At 42.0% G+C, this 24,358-nt stretch overlaps 1 protein-coding gene across 2 annotated transcripts in view; it reads right to left on the reverse strand.

Annotated features, from left to right (window-relative positions):
• MAP7 (microtubule associated protein 7) overlaps window positions 1–22,885 on the reverse strand; it is a 167,144-nt gene extending 144,259 nt beyond the window's left edge. The window contains exon 1 of one of the 2 annotated variants that reach the window (XM_079939822.1): window positions 21,151–22,885. In XM_079939822.1, coding sequence (XP_079795948.1) covers window positions 21,151–21,217 — 67 coding nt within the window. In that variant the 5' untranslated portion in view covers window positions 21,218–22,885. Of the gene's footprint in view, window positions 1–20,719; window positions 21,124–21,150 lie in introns of those variants that run through there. The other variant, XM_079939823.1, reaches the window with a different exon arrangement.
• Between the last annotated feature and the right edge of the window lie 1,473 nt (window positions 22,886–24,358).

The raw sequence follows: 24,358 nt of genomic DNA on the forward strand, positions 1-24,358 counted from the left end.
CCCAATTTTAGTTCTTTTCTGGACTGATTTCTCCAAAGCACACCATCAAGTGATTATTGTTTTCTCCTGAAATAAGCTTTCTCACTTTATAAGACTCTCCATTTCTAGGCTGCCTAAAATTTATACTGTGTGCAAAAAACCCTAAATATACAATAAATGACACTAAAAAGTCAACCTCCAAATTAAGAAAATAATCTTTGTTCTTTTTGTTTCTGCCTTTTAATCAAATTCAAGTCAGCTTAGAAAGTCCAAAGCAATCCTCTTGCTCCCAGCCCACTCTTATTTTTTTCTCAATCCTTAAACTTATCCAAGAGGGGACGCAGGGACTTTGAGGCGAGGTAAATATCCTCTCTAAATCCTTTGCATGGAAGAGCAACTTCAGACAATTCACTATCCTCTCGGTACCTCAGTTTTCTCTGTAAAATTGCGGTGATGACATTTCTCTCATAGGATTAGGGGCAAGGATTGAATGATGGTGGCGCTATCGCAGTGAGAAGTGCTTAATAAATACCAGCTGCTTTAATTACATCTTAGAATACATTGTTGTAACTAGTTCATTTTTGCTTCATAATTATTTAAGGTGTTTCCAGTTCAACTGTCAACTCCATCAAGGGACACTTGTGCTTTTTATCTACTTATACTGCCCAGTCTCGGACTGGAAAGGTACTAAACGGTTAGCAAATCCCTGCTGGAAAAAAATAGATAAATCTTCAGAAATCTTTCCCTGCAAAGGCTGGGAGATTTAATTAAGTCAACATGTTTAGATTTGTGGCTTAGAGAAACACAGGAAATTTCATATATGGAGTTTATTTAAAATCATGTTAACCTGTGATGTAGGCATTTGGGATAAAAGACTGGGAAACGAGCTGAATGGGTCTGAGAAGGCATCTGAATCAGCATCATTTTACACACAAAGAGGCTGAGGCCCACGAAGTGAAGTTTCTTGCCCAAGTCAAATGTTAGTTGGCAGTAAGTCTACGATGAAAATTTAGATTCTCTTCTTCCTACTCCAGTTCTTCTCCTTCTGACAAATACTTGGCCTACAAGGTTTAGAATCCTAGACCCCTCTTCAACTTCTACAGAGATGGCAAGATGTGGAGAGGAAAGGAAAGGGAGGATCCATGCCTTGAAATAAACAGTGGATACAAACTGGTTAATGTATTTCCATAACCTTCTGTAACTGGTAAACTTTTTTCTGAATTAAATAATTTTTTATTTCCTATTTATTTTTCTTTAATCAGATGATCAATAAACACAGGCCAATTATCACACATAAACATATTTATGAAATACTTTCAAATCTACTTTAGTTTCTTTTATTTCTAGAGAATCAGGCTAGCACTTACAAAAGCAACATACACACAAAGTATAGTTGAAACTACCTTTTGGTAGAGAAAATGAAAATCAGTGTCTTGGGCAAATAACAGATTTCATTCAGAAATATTCCTCATCCAAGTAAAGCTAACAGCTTCTGATCATCTCCATTGAGTTTAATAAAAGTATTACTGAAAGAAATCAAGAAAAAGGACCTTTTTCTCCACTTTCCAAATAAAAAAATGAAAATGATAATATTTATACATTGTCCTAGGATGACAACAAAAATCCTTCCCAAGAGAGGTTTCTGAAAAGCAAAGTGGGCGCTCAAATTCCAATGACCTCTGCAGAAGATGTCCATTCCATTACTCTCAAGGATGGCCTCAGTCGTTTTATGGAGAAATGCAACAGCAAAGCAAACACTACTTAGCGTTTAAGTTGTCCAGACAAGATTACAAATTTCGGGAAGGAGTGCTCCTTGAGGTCTGTGGCTGCACTCAAGGCACCCAGCAGAATGAAGGTCCCGGGGAAGAGAGATCACAGGACAGCCCAGCTCTACCACCCAGTCCAGGCAATCAATGGTTTTCCGCTTCTGTTAACTTCAGTGGAATACCCCTCAGTGACACAGACCGAATTTTTCATGCTCTAGCCTGAGGGTCTCCTGGAGAATTTTGATTTGTCTCAAAATCTGAAAACCACCAAAATGGCTGTTTTGCTTTGTTTTTAAAAGAATACGAGTTATACTTAAAATCACTTATTGGGGGAAACGAAAGGCTACCAAAGGAGGTCAGAGGTTGCCACCATCATGTAACCCATAAGGCAAGGAAGCCTCAAGAACAGGAATATAATAGCCCATCATCTGGGAACATGTTCAACTTTACGTCTGACGCTGTGCTAGGTGCGTTAGATATGTTATCTTTGTTAGTTACAATAACCCCAAGAGAGAGGAGTCACCACCTGACAGATCAGGAAACTGAGGCTTGAGAGGTTCAAGTTAACACAGCTAGTTAAATCACCGGGTCAGGATTAAACCTAGGCCCATCTGCTCTAACGCCAAGATGCTTTCATCCTGCTGCCCTGTCAATCCTGACTCCAGCACCAACTAACTGCATCTCAGTCACAGCTGGGACTAGTCACAGGGAAGCAAACAGCTCAAGATCAAATAATCATAATAAAGGATTCTTTTCCTACCCATGAAGTACACATTTCTTACCTCATTTAAGACATATGAAAACATTTGAGATTAGTTTCTTAAATGCTCAAACCCAGCCTTTAACAGATACAGGGGTTAAGTTATATAATTCCAGGACTGCTGTGGCTTGATCCCTGTAGGGGCAGAGCTTGGGGCTATAGTCTTCTCCTTTTTACACTCTGACCCCAAATAAAAGCAAATGTGGAAAGGGGGATAGTGACACCTTAAATTTAAATATCCCCAGAAGTAAAACGAATACCACTGTGAATTTCTTCACTGTTCCTCAGCACGAATAAGTGTTTTCAGTGTGGCACAATTGCCGTTGCATGCTGCCTGCAGATATAGGAGCTTAATTCAGTTCTCATGGGAACTGGGGCAGGTAGACTTCCTAGAGTCAACCAGGTTTTGCGACTGTTTTGTTTAAATTGTTAAAATAGCAAGTGATATAGTAACGGAGACCTTGTATAAACGAGAGAAATGAGACACTGCCTGGTGTAAAAGGGTAGATTTTTACAACTAGCCTGGCTTTGTACAGAAAAAAAAAGTTTCAGAACAATCACAAAATGTACTCACAATCATAGGTGGAAAGTGGTACCACTCATCACTGCTATGAACCAAACAGGTCAACAGGCCCTTGAGCAGCTGCTGTTCCCACCCCACCCACAGCCCCACTCCCTTAGTACACAATGAATTTATGTCTCTCTGTCCTTCTACCCTGGCTGCCTGGCACCAACCCATGCACATGAAACCGAGTTAAACTTGCTGATCTAGCAGGGAAGTCAGCTCATGACTTGGGCCTTGCTGTCACGATGTTAAATAAAGGACTAAATACATGTAGGCACACGCATCCGAACATACACCTTCAGGCTTCTGTTCACATTTATGCTTCCTAAGCTTTTATTTTGTGACCATAAAACTGGAAAATAGCATAGCCCCTGAGTGCATTTAAGAATATCCTCTTGCAAAGAGAAATCTGTTTAACCAGTGAGAAAGTATAGCATAGCCCCTGAGTGCATTTAAGAATATCCTCTTGCAAAGAGAAATCTGTTTAACCAGTGAGAACGTATACCTAGATTTTTCTTTCTACAAGCCTAGTGAGCTTTACAGAAACATTACTGAAATGGTAAAGAGGCTGATTTGTACTAATCAAGTGCTGTAGTTGAAAACAAAAATTATTACTGCTGGATTGAATGGTCAGTCACTAGTAAATTACAGTTCTATATCTATATTAGTTAGTTACTTTTCAATGGGGCCCAGGAGTACCAAAATGCTTTCCCACATTTCTATATTAGAGGAGATGATTAATTCTTCAAAACTACTGGACTTCAGTCATCTTTTAAATTCTCTATGCATCTCCCCCAAAGTAAGCTGCAATTTACTTCTAGCAGGAGTTTTAGAAATCCACGTGTTAACGTAATATTTATAAAAACCTCAGCATCGTTTGAAAATGACAAAGCCAGCATAGGTTGACACGAACTCAAACAACCCCTAGGGAACAAAGGGTCCCAGCAGGTTCTTTGCCATCCCCATTCTTGACGTTAAAGGGCTCCCTTACAGTTTCCTAGGATGACGCCACTTCCTGATGGCCTCTGTGGCAAAAAAGGCACAATATTCTGCCATCCTGCAGCATTATGCAGAGCTTCCGACAGGCTGCTGGACAAAGAAATACTCACAAAGGCAGACTGACACTTTGAAAGGAAAATAAAGCAGGTTTGCTTTGATCTTCCTTACCACCTTTTGTTAACAGGCTTATAAGAAAAACAGTAAACGCTACCCGGGTAGTGACGTGCCATGAACCAGGACGTACCAGGTCCCTGCCGTGCCTTTTATAACATTTCTATAAATCTTTGCTGCATGAACACTTCGTGGTGCTAGCAGAGCCCGCTTTCCCATGTCTGCTCTGCCGTTAACAAATCTAAAACCTCCAGGGTTCGGTTATCTGAATGTAAGGTGTGGACACTAAGTCTTCCTGAAAACCCTTTCCTAAACATTATGTATCACTAGCTAAGTTGCAAATATTATAAAAACGCCACATTGAACTTTAACCCAGTAACACATGCTAGAATGCCTTTAGGGCCTCCGGTTCATTATTCTCAGTGATAATACTTTATTAATGTACATTACATGGACTTCTGAATTCCTTGACCAAAGTTAAAATGTGCACAGAAGCTCCTTTCCTCTAATAGCAACATTCTTATTAGTTTAGTCATGCAACTTTACAGATTCAAAATGAGGCACAGAAACCAATCACTGGATTCAACAGAAGAATCAGATGCCCAGGGTAGTGTTTCTAAAAGTTACCTAATCCACCATTGGTCTGTGAGCAAGTTACATGTTTAATTTTTGAGACGCACAATTAGAAAGATAAGAAATGGGTTCCCTGTCTTGCTTTAGGACTGGTGAAATGTCAAGGATGCGAGATGGGGTGCTTTGGAGGATGACACTGGAGGGCAGGCAGCAGCCAAGTCATATAATTGTTCTGCCACCAAAGACAAGGAGTCATTGAGGGGTGTTGATGACTAAATGTGTGATCCAGACAGGCCAGTCTGGCAGCTGGTGTTGGATGGGTTGGAAGGGAGAAGGAGTGAGACTTAAGAAAAACTTGTCACATGATAACTTGGTCCAGGTGGAGAAAAGAGATCTCAACCGGTGGCTGGGGAGACAGAAGGCAAAAGACAGGAAGACAAGAATCATTCATTCACTCATGGCTTTTGTTGTTGTTTTAAACAGGTATTCCCCGGCATGTGGAAGACTTATTTCAGGGGAATGAGCGTGGATACCAAACGCCCTCAATAGTCCAAATAAAAGCTGTGAAGCGAGCAGTGGGAAGGAAAGGAGGTTAATGTTCTTATAAAAGATTCAGATGAGAACGAGGGCTTTATATCTGTAGATAAAACAAAGCTGAGAGATGGCTAGAATCAGGACCAAAATTATCTAACAGACTGAAATAATGGGCTATAGCTAAAAAGATTCATTTAGTTGTGATAACTACGAACACCTCTTATTACATTAAAAAGGAACAACTGCACAGGTACAAAGTGAAGACCTACCCAAGCTTTAGCAGATACAAGGAAGGAGGGCCCTCGGACAGTACACTCACTACACTTCAGTGTGATGAGGCAGTAAAAATCCTAACAGCACCATGGGCGGTATCAGCAGAGAGCCAGCGTGCTGAGTCAGCGGAACAAGCCTTCTTTATTTTTTGGTCCTCACATCACATGGTCTGAGCTAGACATTTCCAATGGGATGATAAATTAGAACATATTCAGAAGAGAACAACCTAGGACTTATCATAAAGATCCTAAGCCATAACACAGGAGGATTGTTTGAAAGAAAGTACATTTTCTCTAGAGAAAATAAGACTCTGGAAGAATAAAATAAATGAATTAAAGGTTAACTTTCAGTGTAGTTCAAGAAGAGAGACTGAGGTCCGGTGACTGGAAGTTACTGGAATGTAACGAGCTGTGCTTTCCATCACTGAGGACTGCCGTGCACAAACACTGATCTGGGGCGATGTGTTGGATTAACGCACTGTGTACAGGTTGGATTTTTAGACTCTAGAGTCCCTTCTGATCCTGAGATTCCGTGACCTGGTGAAAATGGAAACTAGAGTTATATCCCCACGGGAAAACAGTCAGGCAGAAAGAAAAAGCCTGAGAGATTCAGATAGCCCTTTTCCTTGCAGTCACTGTATCTCTATACTTAAAACTTCACAGGGCTTCACTTTGTGGGAAGCTCTGCAGTTGTATTGTTTTACTCATTCGACTGATGCCCCCCAGAGGTTTTAGACCTAAAGCTAAATAACGAAAACAATGGAAGCCCTGCTCGGTGGGTGTTTCCGTGGGTGTTTTGGATAGAAGGGGCCCACTCTACAATTTCTGCACCTGCAGCTTGCAGGCCTCTCCCCTCTCCTATCCACCCACAAATTAATGAAAACATACTGTGTGAAAAACGCTGGGGAAGAGGGGATAAAGGTGAATAAGATATACAGGTTTCCCTTAACGGCACAATTTATTATGGATGGCTCACTGTGGCTACATGACTTGAGAGATAAGATATAAAGGTTTGGAGTGAAAAGCAATTAAGTATAAACCAATTCAGTATATTACTTTATGGACATTTTAAGGAGAACGATAGTCCTAAGTCTTTCGGTCAGTAAAAACATACATCATAGTAATTTGTCGTGGGCAACATGCACAGAGAGAAGATTTTTGTCATGATTTTAAAGACACTGACGCGTTAAGTTGGTTAAATTTAAACATGTTTTACCTGCAGAAATTCTCTCACAAATAACCTGCAATAACTTGCCATGCATATCCTTTTGAACACTTCCTTATGTACAAATTAAAATGTTTGTTGCGTTCTCCAAAAATGTGTCCGTATATTTCTGTACCTGCAGTGTAGTAAAGGTTTAGATGAAACCCCATAATTATAGTGGCATACTGTCACGTAGGTTTCAAGCAGCAAAATAAACAGTGCAGCTCAGAAAAGAAAAAAAAAAATTGGAGAGGCCAAGAACAATGTGTTTCAGACTGTACTGAGACTTCCCTCCAATCCTTATCCTTTGCTGCTCTGCTGCTCTTCCCAATTCACTCTCCTAAAACTAAAACTGACATCAATTACGATTTTTTTCCAATTTAGGAAGGCTTAATAACCTCTTTTTACCTTTAGATTAAAATTTTCTCTCTTAAAAAGTAATCTAAGTGTTTTGAATATTTCTGGGGCAAACCCTTGATTTTCTTTCTAAGGGTCAACGTATCACGGTCAGGGTTCTCCAGAGACACAGAACACAGAATTAAAAAAAAAAACACAGAATAGTACTTTTGGTTCTGTGTCTCTGGAGAAAAATACATAAAATGTATATAAAGAGATTTATTTTAAGGAAAAATAGCTGCTGCGACTGTGGAGGCTGGCAAGTCCAAAATTGTAGGGAAGGTCAGTAGGCTAAAACTCAGGCATGATTTCTATATTATAGCCTTGAGGCAAAATTCCTCCTTCTCTGGGAAACCCCTGAAGGCCTTCAATGATTGGATCAGGCCCCCTAGATTATCGAAGGTAATCTATTTTACTTAAAGTCAACTGACTGTAAATGTTAATTATATCTGCAAAATACCTACACAGCAACATCTAGCCTAGTGTTTGACCAAACAACTGGGCACTGTAGCCTAGCCAGGTTGACACATATAATTAACCATCTCAGTCAGTGACCCCAGAGAGATCCAGACACTCTACCCCATACTGAAATCAACATGCTGCAAATGAAAGCATGCCAGTCAAAAGTCTACGTGTCAATGATCATAACCTTCATTGAATAGGCCAGATACTATCTACTCAAATCATTTCCCAATATTGCAATGCTCTGTTAAAATAATATTCATAAACTGGGGACAGGACACCTCAGAGTAGACCTATTAAATCCCCCTATATATTTTCACTAATGATCTGTCACTGAGAAGCCAATACCGTTTGGCTTCAAAGCATCAAATAAACCCTTTTTATCATTATAAGAACTAAGCAGTCTTGTTGTCGCAACATTAAATGGTTTAGAAAGTACAGATAAGAACGTTAAAAGAAATCCTTCCCACTGTTTCAATTAGAAGAAACTATAGTATGTAGATATATGGATGAGGGGGTGGTGAAATAAAACATGTTTTTCATGAGAAGGTAAATGAGGTACTAAACTTTATACATTTATTGACTTATTTGTTAATTAGAACCAACTCTGACTAAAGAAGAATTATACAATTCTCTGGCATAGTTCTGAAATCAACCTAGAGGAAAGAAGTGACTAACAGAAATGCTAAATTATATGATCAGGGTGGGTAGATTTGAGGTTTGGTCATTTTCATTCCGTGAAGGCCCACACTGAAAAGGATTAGCACATCCATTGTAACTGTCAGCAACCAACCAGAACACCAAAAACCTTAATCTAAATGATACAGGTAAGGAGAAGTATACTTGGGGTTAGCAAGCCCAGAAGCTTCTAATATTTGCAACTGCTAAGCCAAAGATGTTACTAGGGCAACAATAATCACTTTTTAATAAAAGATACGAAGCATTAATTTCCATGTAGATACTGCTAGCAACCCAGTTCATTTTTTGGTAAATACAGCTTCTTTTAATCTTGCCTGACCTAGGGCCATCGAGATTTTAGGGGGCTCTTATATAGAAATAAATAACATCTCAGAAGGATGAACATGTTGATAAGGACACTTAGGGCGCCCCAAACCTCATCTCTAATACCTTTTAGCTTTCACATTCGTGTGCTAAGCCCTTGCTTTAAAACTCATGTAAACTTCAGACAGGCAACTGAGGAAGGATTATAATGCCAAAGACTTGGCGAACTTCCTAAACCACCACAAATGGACCATTTTACCTTTTATCATAAGGCAAAACGGCTACACTTCCACCGCTGAAGGTACTAAAATCTTTGATGTGCTTAAAAAAAAAAAAAGGTTGTTCCAAACACATGCAATATTGCAGTAAAGGAATCAAAGTCATAATAAAAAATCTCTCCTCCCTCCCAATTTTTTTTTGCTGGAGACAGTACTAGCTGGTTTCCATACAGGCAGAGAGGAAAAGACTTGCCCTGAAACCCCTAAAACAAGAAGCACCCCCTCCCCGCTTAGAGCCCAGAGTCCGGCTGCTTCCCGCCCACTGGAAAAAGACCTTGTTCTTGTTTTCTGTTTACAAACAAGAAGAGGGTGGTTTTTGTTTAGTTTGGTTTAAACCAGAGCTGTTTGTTTTAAAAACAATTGCAACGATGCAAATTGTTCCATGAACAGGTTTCCAGATAGGTACGTCAATATAGAAAACGATTTGCTCTGTACAGCAAGAAGTCACTGCACACTTCACAGCTAGTGTGGAACTCGACTTCACAGGTGTCTAAAGGCTGTATGCCGAGTCCTACTTCTGAAACAGGAGCCAGATGTAGAACAAACACCCTTTTTCTCCTTCCTTCTGACATTCTGTGCTCCTCCTCTTCCAAAACCTTCTTCAATGAAACCCTGCCCGCCTTCACAAGGACACGTGATTCTAATCACATATATGGTTTAGGATTTGTGTTGCACAAGTTGGTGGATAACTGGGACCATTTTTTTTTTGCCTCCTTGCTCAGCGAGTAGCAGGCAAACGTTGAACCAGATCAGTTTGTAAATAAATGGGATGACATTCTCAAAGCTGAGTACTTCGGTTACAGCTGGACCACCAAGAATTCAATCAGAAATGCCAATCTAGTGTTCTTTCCTGTGAGGATTCATTGGATAAGATTATGGGGTTTTTCTATTCAAAGGCATTTGCCCTCTCATAGGTCTCCTGGACTAAAAATGGCTCCAGCTCCCTTTTCTCAATTTATTTTAACGCTTCCCTTCTACTGTAGAGCTATTTCTTCTACTTGTACTTCCTGATACTCTGCCGGGGACTTATGCAAAGTCACCGTACAAAGCATGAGGATGTATCTTTTTATATACACAATGAGGGCATCTTCACAGTTTGTGAAACTTCTCACGAAAGTTTGTGGAAGGCAAGCTGTATATGCTTCGTCTATTTTTCTCATAGAGAAACATTCAGTGAAGTGACAGTGACTTGTGACGGAAATAACAGACCTGGCAAGTCCATCTTTTTGGTTTAAAAAGAACAGAAGTCTGTCTTTCATTTAAAGTGCAATAATTCTGTAGCAATCATACTTTAAGAACTTAAAACTTAGAACGATGATATAGTAATAAAAAACACTTTTGAATACCATAAAAATGAAACAAAAATAAGGCAAGAAGGGCTGACCTGGGCGTCCAACTCAATTACACCAGAATCCACGAATCTCACAGGCCAGTGTGTAGCAAGCTACTACCGGAAGGTTTTGTGCATCATTTTGACAGGTGGAAAGCACCATTGTGCTTTGATGATGCTTCCCATACCAGAGCCAAGCCAATGGCCCTGTGATCACAGCTGCAGTCAGGCCTAAATCAGCATTACATTTGTATTCTCATTAAGGAGACTTACAATTATAAATAAAAATTTGCTTAAGGGAGAAATTTAGCATGCCAGGGTACGTCCACAGTTTCAGTGACGCAGTACCAATCCTTAATAATCAGGACCACAATAATTATAACACTTCATGCTGACGCTGTGTCAGGCACTTATCTGTGTACATTACATGCATCAACTCATTTAATCCTCACCCTGTGAGGCTGGTACCACTATCTCTGTTTTAAAAAGGAAGAAACTGAGGAAGACGAATGGTCAAATGACTTGCCCAACATCCCTTAGGTTGTGTGTCGGGAGCGGGGGAAGAGATTGCAACCCAGGCGGTCAGACCCCAGAGTCCCAGCACAAAGTAATAGTTTAGCATTATCCCTAACTAACTTGGTAGTCAATTTTTGAGACCTATAGCTTCACACGTGCTCAGTTTCAGTATAATCTTGAGGGGGGAAAAAAAAAGAATTAAAGATACTTTCTCCAGGGATCACAGCCATTCCATCTCCCCTACTGCCCTTTTCCTTTTGGTCCTGGATTTTTACAGCTGTGCAGACGCCAGCTGCAAGGAGGAGAAAAGAGGAAACCAGTTCTGCCAAAGGTGAGCTCTCCCTGGAAGGGCTTCAAATCACAACGGATGGCATCACAAAACCTCACAAGCACACACAGATGCAACTCAGAAGCGCGTCTAGACGTTCTGACACACAGAGCCAGAGCTATTCATGTGAGGTGATGTTCAAAGCCATAGATGTGAATAATACCGCTGAGAAAAAATGCAAAGTGAGAAGAGCAGAGGTTACCAGACTGAGCCTTCGGTAGAGTAATATCTAATGATGAGAAAGAAGAGAGGCGAAGGAAGGAAAGTTTAGCCCAGAGGGTATTAGCGTCAGTGCAGGCAGAAGGCGGAAGGGGAGAGCATCACGGTGAAGGTCATGCTTGTGTCAAGTATTTACAGACAGAAGAAACAAGGGCTGGTCTCCAAAGCCAGGCATCTGGTGATTAGAGTTCATGGGTCACCATGAAAATCTCTGGGAAAAGTATATAATTTTCTACGAAGAGAACCCTTTAATTATCTATCCGAAACTGACCTTTCCTTGTTTTGAGGAGGGGGAAGAGGAAGGCAGTGTAACAACAAAGCAAAGTAGACAAAAAGAAAGCTAACTACCTAACATTTTGTCTACCTGACCATATTCAGACATAAAAGTGCATAAATATGTCCTGGAATATATGTGTACATAATACTTGGCTATTCAAGTGGACTCACACCCATATTCACTTCTACCTTTCCTTCAAAAAAAATTACTGGGTAAAATAAGAGATAATGTGAGTAAACTCACTAGATTGGGGGCAGTAGCCATTACGATTTTCCAGGTGGTTTTTATAAGATATACTCGACACCTCCGAATCAAACCTAAGGTCAAATGGAAGAGCACTAAATAGGAAATGGATCTCAAGTAGTTTTCGACCTTGACTCCACACTGCAAACACCTGGGGAATTTAAAAAACACTGCCACCTGGCTCCCACCCCTAGAGATCCTCAGATAATTGCCTAGGGTGCGGCGCGGGCATCCAGAGATTTAAAAGGCCCCCAGGTGATTTTTCACTCACTGCCAAGATTGAGAAGCAATGATCTGAACCAGTGATGCTCCAGCACACGACCTCAATAATCGGTTCAACAACATAACCGTATGGCCAAGCAGAGAGCTATATTCAACTGAACCCACCAGGACTGCGGGGTGTACTAATTTAGAGCATCTACCATGAACAGAAACCAATCCGGGAGGAATGCAGGAAGCAGGCAACCAGGCCCTGCTTGGTGTCTCTGCCACACTAAAGAGTCTGGTCAGGAGCTTCTGGGAAACAGAGGCCTGGATTAAAATCTTGAAAAGCAGCCCGGTATATTTACTGTAGTCAATTATGCACATTGCTGCCACCAAAACAGGCCTTGTGTTGGGTTGTGGGAACACTAAAAGAAGGGGGGTTTCCTTCCAGAACTTCACCTTGGAATTTAAACTCTTCCTAGAATATAGCTTCTTTTCTACTTTAAACGGTGTCAGGGATACAAGTTTTATACGTGGAAGGTTAGGCCATAGTAAGTAGTAATGCTTCTGTTTACCAGAAAGCCAACTCCAAAAAGGAGGCTTTAACGGCATTAAAAAAGGCACAAAAGAAATTTTAACATATCCCAAATTTCAATACTCTATACTTAAATATACACAGTTTTACTAACAATGCTTGCAAAGCCCAGTTCACATATACCAAATGCATTTCACTCGGCTTCCTTTCTGCTTAGTTTTGCATCCCTACGTTCATCTGCACTATCCGGTCAGGTGTGTCCATTGTCGGCATTTTCTCACAATTCTCTCTCACAACTGCTTCTGTAGGAGCTTTCAAGGATGAGGAACTGTTGAGTGCAGTGAATTCTTGTCAAAAGTATATTACTCTTCAAATCAAAATTCAAAGTGGCACTTATTAAAAGAAAATCTTATAGATTTTCTCAACTGGCTATTTCTCAAATAAAGATACTAAGGAGAACGGTAAACAAATAGAGAAAAACCATCTGATGCCATTTAAATTTGTGAACTATAAGTCAGAGCATTTTCAAGAGTTAATGAAGAGGGGACTTCGCTGGCAGTCCAGTGGTTAAGATCCGAGCTTCCAGTGCAGGGTAAGCAGGTTCGATCCCTGGTCGGGGAACCAAGATCCCATGTGCTGCATGGCACAGCCAAAAATAAATAAAATAAAATGTGATATGGTTTCAAAAAATTTTTTTTAAAAGAGTTAATGAAGAGGAAGAAAGCACTGACCCACTGAAGAGCTAGACAAACTTTAAAGCTTGATTTTCTATGGATAAAGAAGATGTGATTATCTATCTACATATTATATATATATATCTACATACACACACAATGGAATACTACTCAGCCATAAAAAAGAACGAAATAATGCCATTTGCAGCAACATGGATGCAACTAGAGATTATCATACTAAGTGAAGTAAGTCAGAAAGAGAAAGACAAATACCATATGATATCACTTATATGTGAAATCTATAATATACCACAAATGAACCTATCTACAAAACAGAAACAGACTCACAAAGAGAAGAGACTTGTGGTTGCCACGGGGTGGGGTTGGGGAGGGATGGACTGCGGGTTTGGGGTTAGTAGATGCAAACTATTACATATAGAATGGATAAACAAGGTCCTACTGTATAGCACTGGGAACTATATTCAATATCATTGGGATAAACCATAATGGAAAAGAACATAAAAAAGAATGTATATATGTGTATACTGAGTGTGCTGTACAGCAGAAATTAACACAACATTGTAAATCAACTATACTTCAATAAAAATTTTTTAAAAATGGATTTTCTAGAAAAAAGTAAGCCTGAACATCATACACATTTAGCATATAGAACCTTAGACCATGCTCAGTGATTAAATGTCCAAAGACATTATCAAGACTTTTTACAAAGCTCTGCAAACACACTTCAGTAACTGAGAACAGATACTAAGTACCGGGTTTGACAACATAAATTCTGCCAACAAAGAGTAATCCAGACAATAAAACAAATTATACCATCAATATTTCCAGCTTCCTAACTGCAAAAAACACCAAAAAAGTTATTTCCAAATTCTGGAAAGCCGTATCTCAAGGGATTAGAAGACAGACATTAAAGAGGAGAAGAGAATTTGGATTGGCACGGGATGTGGTGGATGACAGCACTTCTGTTCATAATCAACTTCAGAATGCAGACTCTACAAGAAATAAATACTATGGGGATAAAAAAGAATAAAGAAGCCCATGACATTAGAGCCAAATAAAAGCTCCACATTATACCCGGGCTCTGGGAGCAACTCTACCTCCACAAGGTTTCCTAGTTTAAGTGAGCATCATTTAGCGTCCCTAAGGGCACTATTTTACTTTAAGGTGATTACATTGCTTTACTAAAAGAACTTGGTGAAATGGCTAAAAAGCAAAACTAAACATAACAACATCAAGTGTTGGCAAGGATGCAGAGCAAGTAAGACTCACATACGTTGCTTGTAGGAATGCAAGATTGCACAGCCATTCCAGAGAACAGTTCATCAGTTTCTTATAAACATACACTTACATATGAGTCAGCAATTCCACTCCCAGGTATTTACCTTAGATAAATAAGAAAAACCTGTACATAAATGTTTACAGCAGCATTACTTATATCACCAAAGCCTGGAAATAACCCAATGTTTCTCAATGGGTGGATGGATTAATCTGTGGGACCTTACAACTGGCAAACTGCCACCAATAAATACTGATACACAAAACGTGTCTGAATCTCAAATGCATTATATGCTAAGTGAAAAAAATTCAGCCTCAAAAGTCTATGCGAGAAGATGTGGTACATATATACAGTGGAACATTACTCAGCCAAAAGGAATGAAATTGGGTCATCCGTAGAGACGTGGATGGACCTAGAGTCTGTCATACAGAGTGAAAGTCAGAAAGAGAAAAGCAGATACCGTATGCTAACACATATACATGGAATCTAGAAAAATGGAACAGATGAACCAGTTTGCAAGGCAGAAGCAGAGGCACAGATGTAGAGAACAAACGTGGACACCAAGGTGGGGAAAGCTGGGGGAGGGGGTATGAACTGGGAGATTGGGATTGACATGTATACACTAATATGTATAAAATAGATAACTAATAAGAACCTGCTGTATAAAAAAATTAAATTTAAATAAGTCTATGTGTATGATTCCACTTTGATGACACTCTGGAAGAGGCAGAACTAGGATGGTGAACAGATCAGTGGTTGCCAGGCATTAAGGATAGGAGGACATGACTGCAGAGGGGTGGCATGAGGGAATTCTCTGGGGCAAGAGAACTCTTCTGGATCTTTATCATAGCGGTGGTTACATGACTATACATTCGACAAAACAATGAATTGTACACCCCCCAAAGCAGTAAACTGTATGCAAATTAGAAAGTTTTAATTAGAAAAATTTCAAAGGGGGACTTTCCTGGTGGCACAGTGGTTAAGAATCCACCTGCCAATGCAGGGGACATGGGTTCGAGCCCTGGTCCGGGAAGATCCCACATGCCGCGGAGCAACTTAAGCCCTCGAGCCACAACTACAGAGCCCACATGCCACAACTACTGAAGCCCACGTGCCTAGAGCCCGTGCTCCGGAACAAGAGAAGCCACTGCAATGAGAAGGCTGTGCATCGCAACGAAGAATAGCCCCCGCTCACCGCAACTCGAGAAAGCCCGCGTGCAGCAACGAAGACCCAGCACAGCCAATAAATAATAAATAAATAAATTTTAAAAAGAAAAATTTCAAGGATTTGACATTTTTTCCTTTCACCAGTGAACTTTATGTAGGGTCTTTTAAATTGGCTACCTTTACCTTCCAACTGCTAGTCTATTAATCACATAATCTGCTACATGCCCTGAAATGCCTCTTCTGGGGGTGATCAGTGACTACTCTGTAACCACGCCAATGGTTTTTTCTTTTCCTCTTCACTCTCTGAATCCTCAACCTCCTCGTCCCTCTCCCTTGGCAGGTATGGCATTGCTCAATTACGCTTTTCCTGACTTTCTGGCTTTTCCACCTTCTTTGCTGGTTCTTCCTCCTCCTGTGCTTGAAGTGTTGTCTCATCCCCTTTCCATTTTTCTTTCAAAACTCTCCTCACCCTCATGGCTTCAATCACGTTCCCCTTATGGAATGAATCCCAGAGTCCCAACCTGTTTTTCTCCTTATTCCCATCCTTCCATGTGCCCATTAGACATTTCTACTTACACGTCCCCCTTGCATCTCAAATCTCCATGTTTAAAGCAGAGATTTTTCCAGTTCTCCTACCAAAACCAGGTCCTCCTCATGACTATCTTCACGCCACCCTTAAACCAATGAGCCAAACTTAAACCTGGTGTATAATATTATATGTCAACTTTTTACCTGCATCCTTTGACACATGCCTCTGTAGAATCTTGAGTTAATCATTCTCTTCCCATTTCCACTGCCATGCCATAGTGCTGGCCCAACGCCTGCCCAGAAGACTTCTGCAGGAACTTCAAAGCCAGTCCGTATGTAGCTGAATGTGTTCTGCTTAAATCCCTCCTCTAGTCTACACTGCTACTTCAAAATGAGGATCACATGGGTAGAATACCGATCACCTCGCTATCACCAGAGATTTGGCTAATCTGCCTGGTTATGCCTTATGTTCCTCATACACTCTCCCCTTCCCCCGCCCCGTGATACCCTTCCCAAAGCAGCAAAAATCAATCAAGGGAATGACTTTCCTAGATGAAGGGACCATGCATTCCTAAAAGGCACAGCTGAGCTCTTCTGCTAGCCTTGGCAATCAAGCTTTCAAGATCCATGAGTAGAGAATTGCCTAATTTATCGCACTTTATTAAAGATATGTTATCCTTAGGAATCACCAACATTTCCTCACTGCCTGCAGAATCATGTACTAACCTCTTAAGCTTGATCACTCCACAATTTGGCCTCAATGTGCCTTCATTCCTAATCCACCTTCTAGACTCTTTCATGATGAGCCTCACACAGCTCAATATGACCAAAACTTTGCTCTTTTCCACATCTGCACCTTTATATTTCTCTCTTTCCTCCATTCAACTTTATATGTCATTTACCCATTTAAAAAATTTAAATTACTATGCCCAGTATGTTCTCCATGTTGAAAGACCACAGCTGGAAGTAATTCTTTCTTCACTTAACTCCTCATAGCCTGCAATTATTTGTTTGTGAGTGATGTTTTCCTTTTGAAATCCACGGACCATGTCCTCATCAACCTTTCAGCCACCATAAAGCTTTATAGAAGGTACATATTTCTGGGTCAAATTATGCTAAGCCTCAATATTTTCAATTCTTATAACAATATAATGAGACCTGAGTTTTAAAAAATAACCCATTTCAAATGATTTTCTGTCATGCACCAGGAGGCAAAGATGTTATTTTTTTTTTAGAGAACATGCCAATACGAATTAGTGTTTCATATACATGCCTAACTAATGATATCCAATAAATGCACTTTCCTGAGCACAAATGCCTCGTCTAATAATACTTTCCTCCTACTTCGCAAGATGCAAAGGTAAGAGCCAGCCAAAATATAACAGGAAAAAAGTTATCTATTCACTTGGAATGAAGCATTAATAGCTTTAGGACGTGACTTTCAAAACAATGAGTTTAATAACAAATTGTAGTCTGAACCCCATCTAACAATTTTTATTTGCAGATATTTGTAGACCCTGAAATCTAATACCTTAAATATCACTTTTTAATTTGGAAAAATGCAGTGAAGGGTCATGATCCAGATCACAAAAAAGGCCCATGTTGTTCCACTGCACTGCCTGCTAAAGAGAGAAAAAGCCCAGGTCCAGGTTCTATGTCATTTTCCCCAAAGGAATAGCAACAGAATTCACAGATTATAGGTATTAACTTATTCCCTGTGCATGAAAGTGTGCTCTTATGAGCTAGTCAAAAGCAGCTTTAACTTTGGTCTTAATTCAGTAGGCTTTTTAAAAGGAAGTTATTAAATTGAGAAATTACCTCTGCACACTTTCACAGCTCTGGGCACTAGCATAAGGTCAAGTACACAAAGCCTGGGCAGAGGCAATTTTGTGAATTTCAATCTGTTACTCAAAATAATAATTAAAAAAGGACTTGACATCCTCTAGTGGTGAAATCGAAAACTTGTTTCCAAGTCAATTATTCTTCTCAGTTCTTGCCTACCTTTTGTTATTGAAATATATGTGGAAAGAACTGTTCATTCTCAAGAAAAATTTAAAAAATCACCGTAAAGAATGTGACTTGACTACCTTTGAGTAGAAAATATATACTGACAGAAATAGCTTTTAAATGTTGAAATAAATATGATTTTTATATGCTACCTTTCAATATTCTTAACAAATGTCTCATTTTATAGGTCGTATACTGCCAATTTTCAACCCATCCTTGATACACATACATACATATGTATATGATTATGAACACATTACAGGTGTTATTCTTCTTATTTTTTTGTGGTACGCGGGCCTCTCACTGTTGTGGCCTCTCCCGTTGTGGAGCACAGGCTCAGGACGCACAGGCTCAGCGGCCATGGCTCACAGGCCTAGCCACTCCGTGGCATGTGGGATCTTCCCGGACCAGGGCATGAACCCATGTCCCCTGCATCGGCAGGCAGACTCTCAACCGCTGCGCCACCAGGGAAGCCCTACAGGTGTTATTTTTATAATCACCTGAGATTCTAAACTAAATTGCCCTAAAATTAGACCACAGTCTTTGCACATGGACAGAAAACCTAAGAGAGACATTTGAGAATGGGTCCTACCACCTAACAACCAGTTCTAAAAAGGGAATAAAATGAATCCCTCAACAAATGTTGCCATTTGAGGTGGCAATTTTCACCTGTTGATGGTAATAAAAGACAGAAATCCGCACCCCACCCCCAAAAAACCCACCTCAATACAATCCTGTAATTGTTAAAAAAAATAATGACTTGCAGCATTTGAATGTTATAATGTGCAATATGTCCATAAGAATGAAGTACTACATTGAAGTCTGATACTCAGGTATAGGTCACATGCCTTAAATATATGGAAAACTTCGTAAGTTGTTAAAATTCAAGCAGTCCTCACTTGTACACTCAAAACATCGTTACCTAGACTTAAATATATATATTTTTTTCACCTTTCTTCTTTCTTTGACACCTGCTCACACAGGTGCTCTGAGCACGAAAAACCTTAATAGTAATCCAGGGCTAGAAAAATAGGAAAAAGATGTGAGCCGGAAATAAGTTTTAGTTAAATTATAAAGTACAATTATTTGAAAGACCATTTATAAAATTTGTCCCTTGGAAACTGGAGTTTCTAGGTAGAGATGTGGAAGAATTGTTTTCTATGAAGGAGACGGCAGCCAATTAAATTGCTCTCTTCATAAAGAAAATATTTCACTGACAGCCACAGGGTTGATTTGTAGGTTAATTGTTAGAAGCATGACCAGTTCGTTAGTTAACATGCTTGGGCACTGAATAAGCTAGTTTGTAGTTCACTTACATCTGAACAACTTGTTCACGTGCAGATTCTAGGAAGTGTTTATTTATTTATTTGAGCAAAAACTACTGTGTACAGAAGCAGGTTTTTTTTTTTTTTCTTTGTGGGGATTAGGCACCAAACCATTTATATTCTCAATGAGGATGCTGCCCTCCTGCTGCCCTCTCTTGGGGGACCGTAACCCTAAGCACCCGGCTTCTCAAGTTCCCTAAAGCAATTACAAAGGCACGTCCTCTAAGTCACCCGTTCCCACCCCAAACGAAAATAATGACCTGCCAACCTTTCAAACATTTTAAGACAAGATAAACCACCCTACAGGAAATAGCGTGACTTCAAAGTAAACAAGTTCAAGATTCCTTGTCTTAACCTCAGGTATTTTCGCTGGAGGGATTAAGTCTTTAGTCTTTAGGCGCCCAAACTCTACCTAGCCGAACAGATACACCATTTGCAAATACTCTTATAGCTTTCTTGGACCTTTCACATTAAAATAAGCATACCTTCTAAGTCAATACCTCTTTTTTGAGGGTGGGGGAAGTCTTACATTTAGGTAACAATTGTTTCCAGTTATGTGTAAGCAGAAAACACAACACAGGGAGCCTGCAATTTGAATGTCTTTTTAAAATAAGAAACTGCCTCACCGCCCCCATCCCAAGTGTAGGAAGGTACCAGAAACAGTTTACTGGCCAAGAATAGAAGAGGGGAGTAGGAGACAGGAGTGGATCTGCAAGAAAAAACTATCGAGAGGGGGAAAATCGGCTGCATATAGTAAAATGGGGGAGGGGAGGACTTAATGCTCTTGGAGATGTGAGCTCCTGCCCCTGCCTCTGGCGTGGAAGTTGGGAAGAGGGGGTTCCTCGACACAGCGCCCTGATGAGCCGAGCCAACGTTCCTGCCTTGGGTTGGTGCACGGACTACAAACATGAACGCCGAGGACCCTTGTGTCAAGTCAACGAATCTCTGAGCCCTCCCCAGCACCTGCAGGCCCCCATCACCCTGCAACCAGCCCCTGCCTCGCGACCCCAGATCTCAGAACTCTCGTGAGCCGGTCGTTAACTGCGGACCCCAGGGCAGCGGGCGGGCGCTGCTCACGCGCGACCATCGCGCCGGGCTACCCCGGCACCCGGTGCGCCGGTTAAGGCCGGAGAGTTTGCGCAGAAAATGGTAATCCTGCTAGCCGTACCTGGCCGAGGATTATTCCGGCTGACGGTTTGGTTTGGGGGATACGATTTTCCCATTCAATTGAATCAGACCCAGCCCGGCAGGTGGGAGAGGAGCGGCCAGCGTCTCTCCACTTCCTCCTCCCGCCCGCGCTTCCACCTGTTTGGGGTAAGTCGAGCTGGAGCGCAAGAGGGGCGGCCGGCACTGCAGCCGGGCGCCGGCGAACTTGGGCGCCGGGGCCGAGCAGCCGACGCGCGGAGGCGGAGGGCAAGCGGGCTCCGAGCCGGGGTACGCGGCCCGCCGAGCTGGCCTTTCCGGGCCGCAGCCGGGCGGGGGAGGGGAGCGCCGGCGCCCCGCGCGAGTCCCTCCCCCCACCCCCCTCCCGCCCCAGGCCGGCTCGCTCTTCACGGCCCGAGCCCGCCGGACCACCACCTGCCCCCGCAGCTCAGTCACCTGTTTCGCTCTGCGCAGCGCCATCGCCGCCCGTGTGGCCGTCGCCGCCAGCTCTCAGGTCCGCCATGGTGCTCCGATGACGCTCCGGGAGAGCCGCTCCGCCCTCTTCCTCGGCTTGGCTCCCGCCGGCCAACCCCCCTGCCGGGCCCCCGGCCCAGACAGGTGAACGCCGTCAGGGAAGGGCGGAGGAAGGAAGGAGCGAGCGCTCACGAGCCCGAGGCGGCCTGGGCCCGGCGCGCGGGCGCGCCCCCTCGTGGGCAGGTGCGGCGTGGCAGCCACTCCGACCCACGCGGCTGGGTTTCCGCAACCAGAGAGCGGGCGGAGCCAGGCACCTGGGCCTCGAGCTTCAGGCCCCGGCTGCCCGCACCTCGAGGTCTGGAGGCGGGTCGGCGACGCTTGGTGGCGCTATGAACTGGGACGGTCTGAGGATCAGTCAAAGTGAGGCGAGAGCGTCCGGACGCTCTATTCGTCTCTGAGCTCTGAAGCAGCCAGGTCAATGTTACTTTCGCCAGGACTGGCGTTCGTGCTGACAGCCGCCAAAGAGTATGATGCCACGTGGAAAGCCGAAGTACACAAGCTGGATTCCACACTGCGGTCCGGTCTCCATTCTGCGCTTTAGGACGCCATTGTTGATGACCTGTCTTTTCACCAGGCTTCTATATCTGATGAACCCCAGGGCATACAGCTTAATGAAACTTGTGCCCAGTGATGTGGCTTTTCTTATTCTTGATTTCCGGTTAGCAACTACCCTGTGACTCCTGTCTTGCTCCGGAAGACCAGGAAAAAAAGTTTCTTTTTTTAAAGAAACATTATTAGCTGCGGAGAAACCAATTTCTGCTCTAATAAGCAAATAAACATTAAGCAACAAAATGCTGAGAAAAGAAAAGTAGCCTGTATAAATGGAAACATAAAGGAACAAAACTGAGGAGCGCTCAGTTCTGCCTCGTTACGCAGAGATGTACTCCCACAGACTCGGTCGGCTGAACACAAACGGCAAGCTCCCAACAGTTTTCAACCCTTTCAAGGACTTCAGCAGAATCTAGTGGACACCCAAGCGTGCCTGAGAACGGTGTTGGATTTCTCGCTAGGGTGACAATTCTTACCATCCTTGCATGCACATCCTGCCACTCTGAGCCCAGCAGTGGACTGGTTTCGTTTGGTTTACTGGGTCACTGGCTGACTAGGTAGAGGTTTTGCTTAAGGGACACTTGTGCTGTGGTTTGTAGTCATGGATTTTCCCTTAGTGCCATTTCTACAGTGGACAAGGCAAACTGATCATTTAGCAATATGAGCTTCCTAAATCACTTTCAAATAACTCTTATCACACTTCTAACCGATAAAAATAAAACACCAGGTGGGTGGAAGTAGTTTTAGACCTCAGCTTGGGCCCAAGCAAAGATATATTTTACTACATTGTCACCAGAGTTTAAGACACTTTTCCTGTGAACATCAGAAAGACCCCCTAAGCTGAATTTTGAGAGTTGAATTCTCTGGAAGAACCTTGGGAAAAGGAGGTGATTTGTTTTCAAAAGGAGGTGTTTGTTTTCTGCTATACCATTTACTGAAGTAAACCAATGAGTTCTTTCTTTGACTCCCCACCCCCAAAATATCGAAGACTAATTGGTGTTTTTATTTGTATGCGTGTTTGGTTTTGTGTGTGCTTATCCCTTCTCTCATTCTTTTGATAACTTATGTTTCAGTTTGTCACAAGTTACACAAAAATAAATGCAATAAGAAACGCACCAAAATTCTTCACTTGGGCCCTGTACAGACTTTGCATTCCAAACCTCACGGGGTGTCTGTAACAGGGTGGACTGTTGCGTGAATGCAGGAATGGATGACGTCTGTTAAATGTCACACACCACCACGTTGTGCTTTCTGTTGTCCTTTACTTAGAACATGGAAGCCATCTGTCCTGAGCTCTCACATCCATCTCGGAATCTCACGGAATCATCATGATTCCCTTTCCTGGGGAAGAGCTGAACTTCCTGATGCCACCTCCTCCGCTCCTGCCTCCTTTGAAACCTCATCCCTCCCTCCTCCCTACTCCTCAAGTGCCTCCATTCAAGGCGCTCTGCCCCCAACAAATACATTTAGGAGTCTTTGATTCAGAACATTTCTTCCTTTGACTTCCACCCTCCCAATCTCTTGTCATACATTTTGTTCACCAAAGGGTATACATGTGTGGACTCCAGTACCATCATCAACTTATCATCTTTGTTTAACCAGCTGTGGTCTTTCTTACCTGTCTGTAAAAACTTTCTAGGTCACAAAATCGAATAGCCTGTTACTACGTTTTAATCCGTCATTCCCTTAGACTTTCTGCAGCACTCGACCCTGATCGTCTTCCGCTTGACTTATACCACTGGCCTGGTTTTTTTTGCATTCCTCTGTGACCAGTTCTTTTGTCCTTTTGGGGACTTAACTCCTCCTCCGTCTCGACTTGTCCCCAAACTTCCCTCCTCCCCAAATCTTAGGCCATAACCTTTCTGCTCTACTCTGTTTCTCACCGTCCTCATTTACTATTATCTCCATCCAAGTGACTCCTAAATCCAGAATCAATACTCTTGACCTCAGTCCTGACTTCCACCAATACATTCTCAATGGTCTCCGCACATGCTAGCACGATGCCCTGCCATTAATTCAACATGTCCCAGACCAGCACTGCCCCAAACTTGCCTATTTTTGAATCCTTCTCTCACTCACATAGGCTTAACATCTATCCTTTCGCTTTCATTGTCATCACTGCCCAAATCTGTGTTTCCAAATCTTGTCAATTCATTGTTCTGATTCCACCTTCTCAATTCCTATTGCTCTAACTCCTACTAGACCCTCATTCACATCTGAAACAGTCTCTGAACTGCTCTGTTCAATTTCCGTTCCCCCTAATTTACCCAAGACAACTTCACCAGGTTAATCTTCTAATACACAGCTACTTTACACACACCCACTCCCTTGCTCAAAAAAAACTGAGTCCCCGTTTCTACGTAATTAAATACTAACTTCACTTCCCTCCCTGACCACCCCCAATCATATCCTGAGCTCTCTCCTATCCCATTTTCCACTTCTCATCTCTATAATTTATATTTCCAGCCAAGTAAGAATTTGAATGAGTTAAAATTTTTGTGTGCTTTAATGCAATATAAAAGTTGTTCACTTTCTCTAGAACACCTTGAAAATCTCTTTCTGCCTTTGTTCTTGGAGCTCT

The sequence above is a fragment of the Stenella coeruleoalba genome (genome assembly GCF_951394435.1).
Source record: "Stenella coeruleoalba genome assembly, chromosome: 12".
Lineage (NCBI taxonomy): Eukaryota > Metazoa > Chordata > Mammalia > Artiodactyla > Delphinidae > Stenella > Stenella coeruleoalba.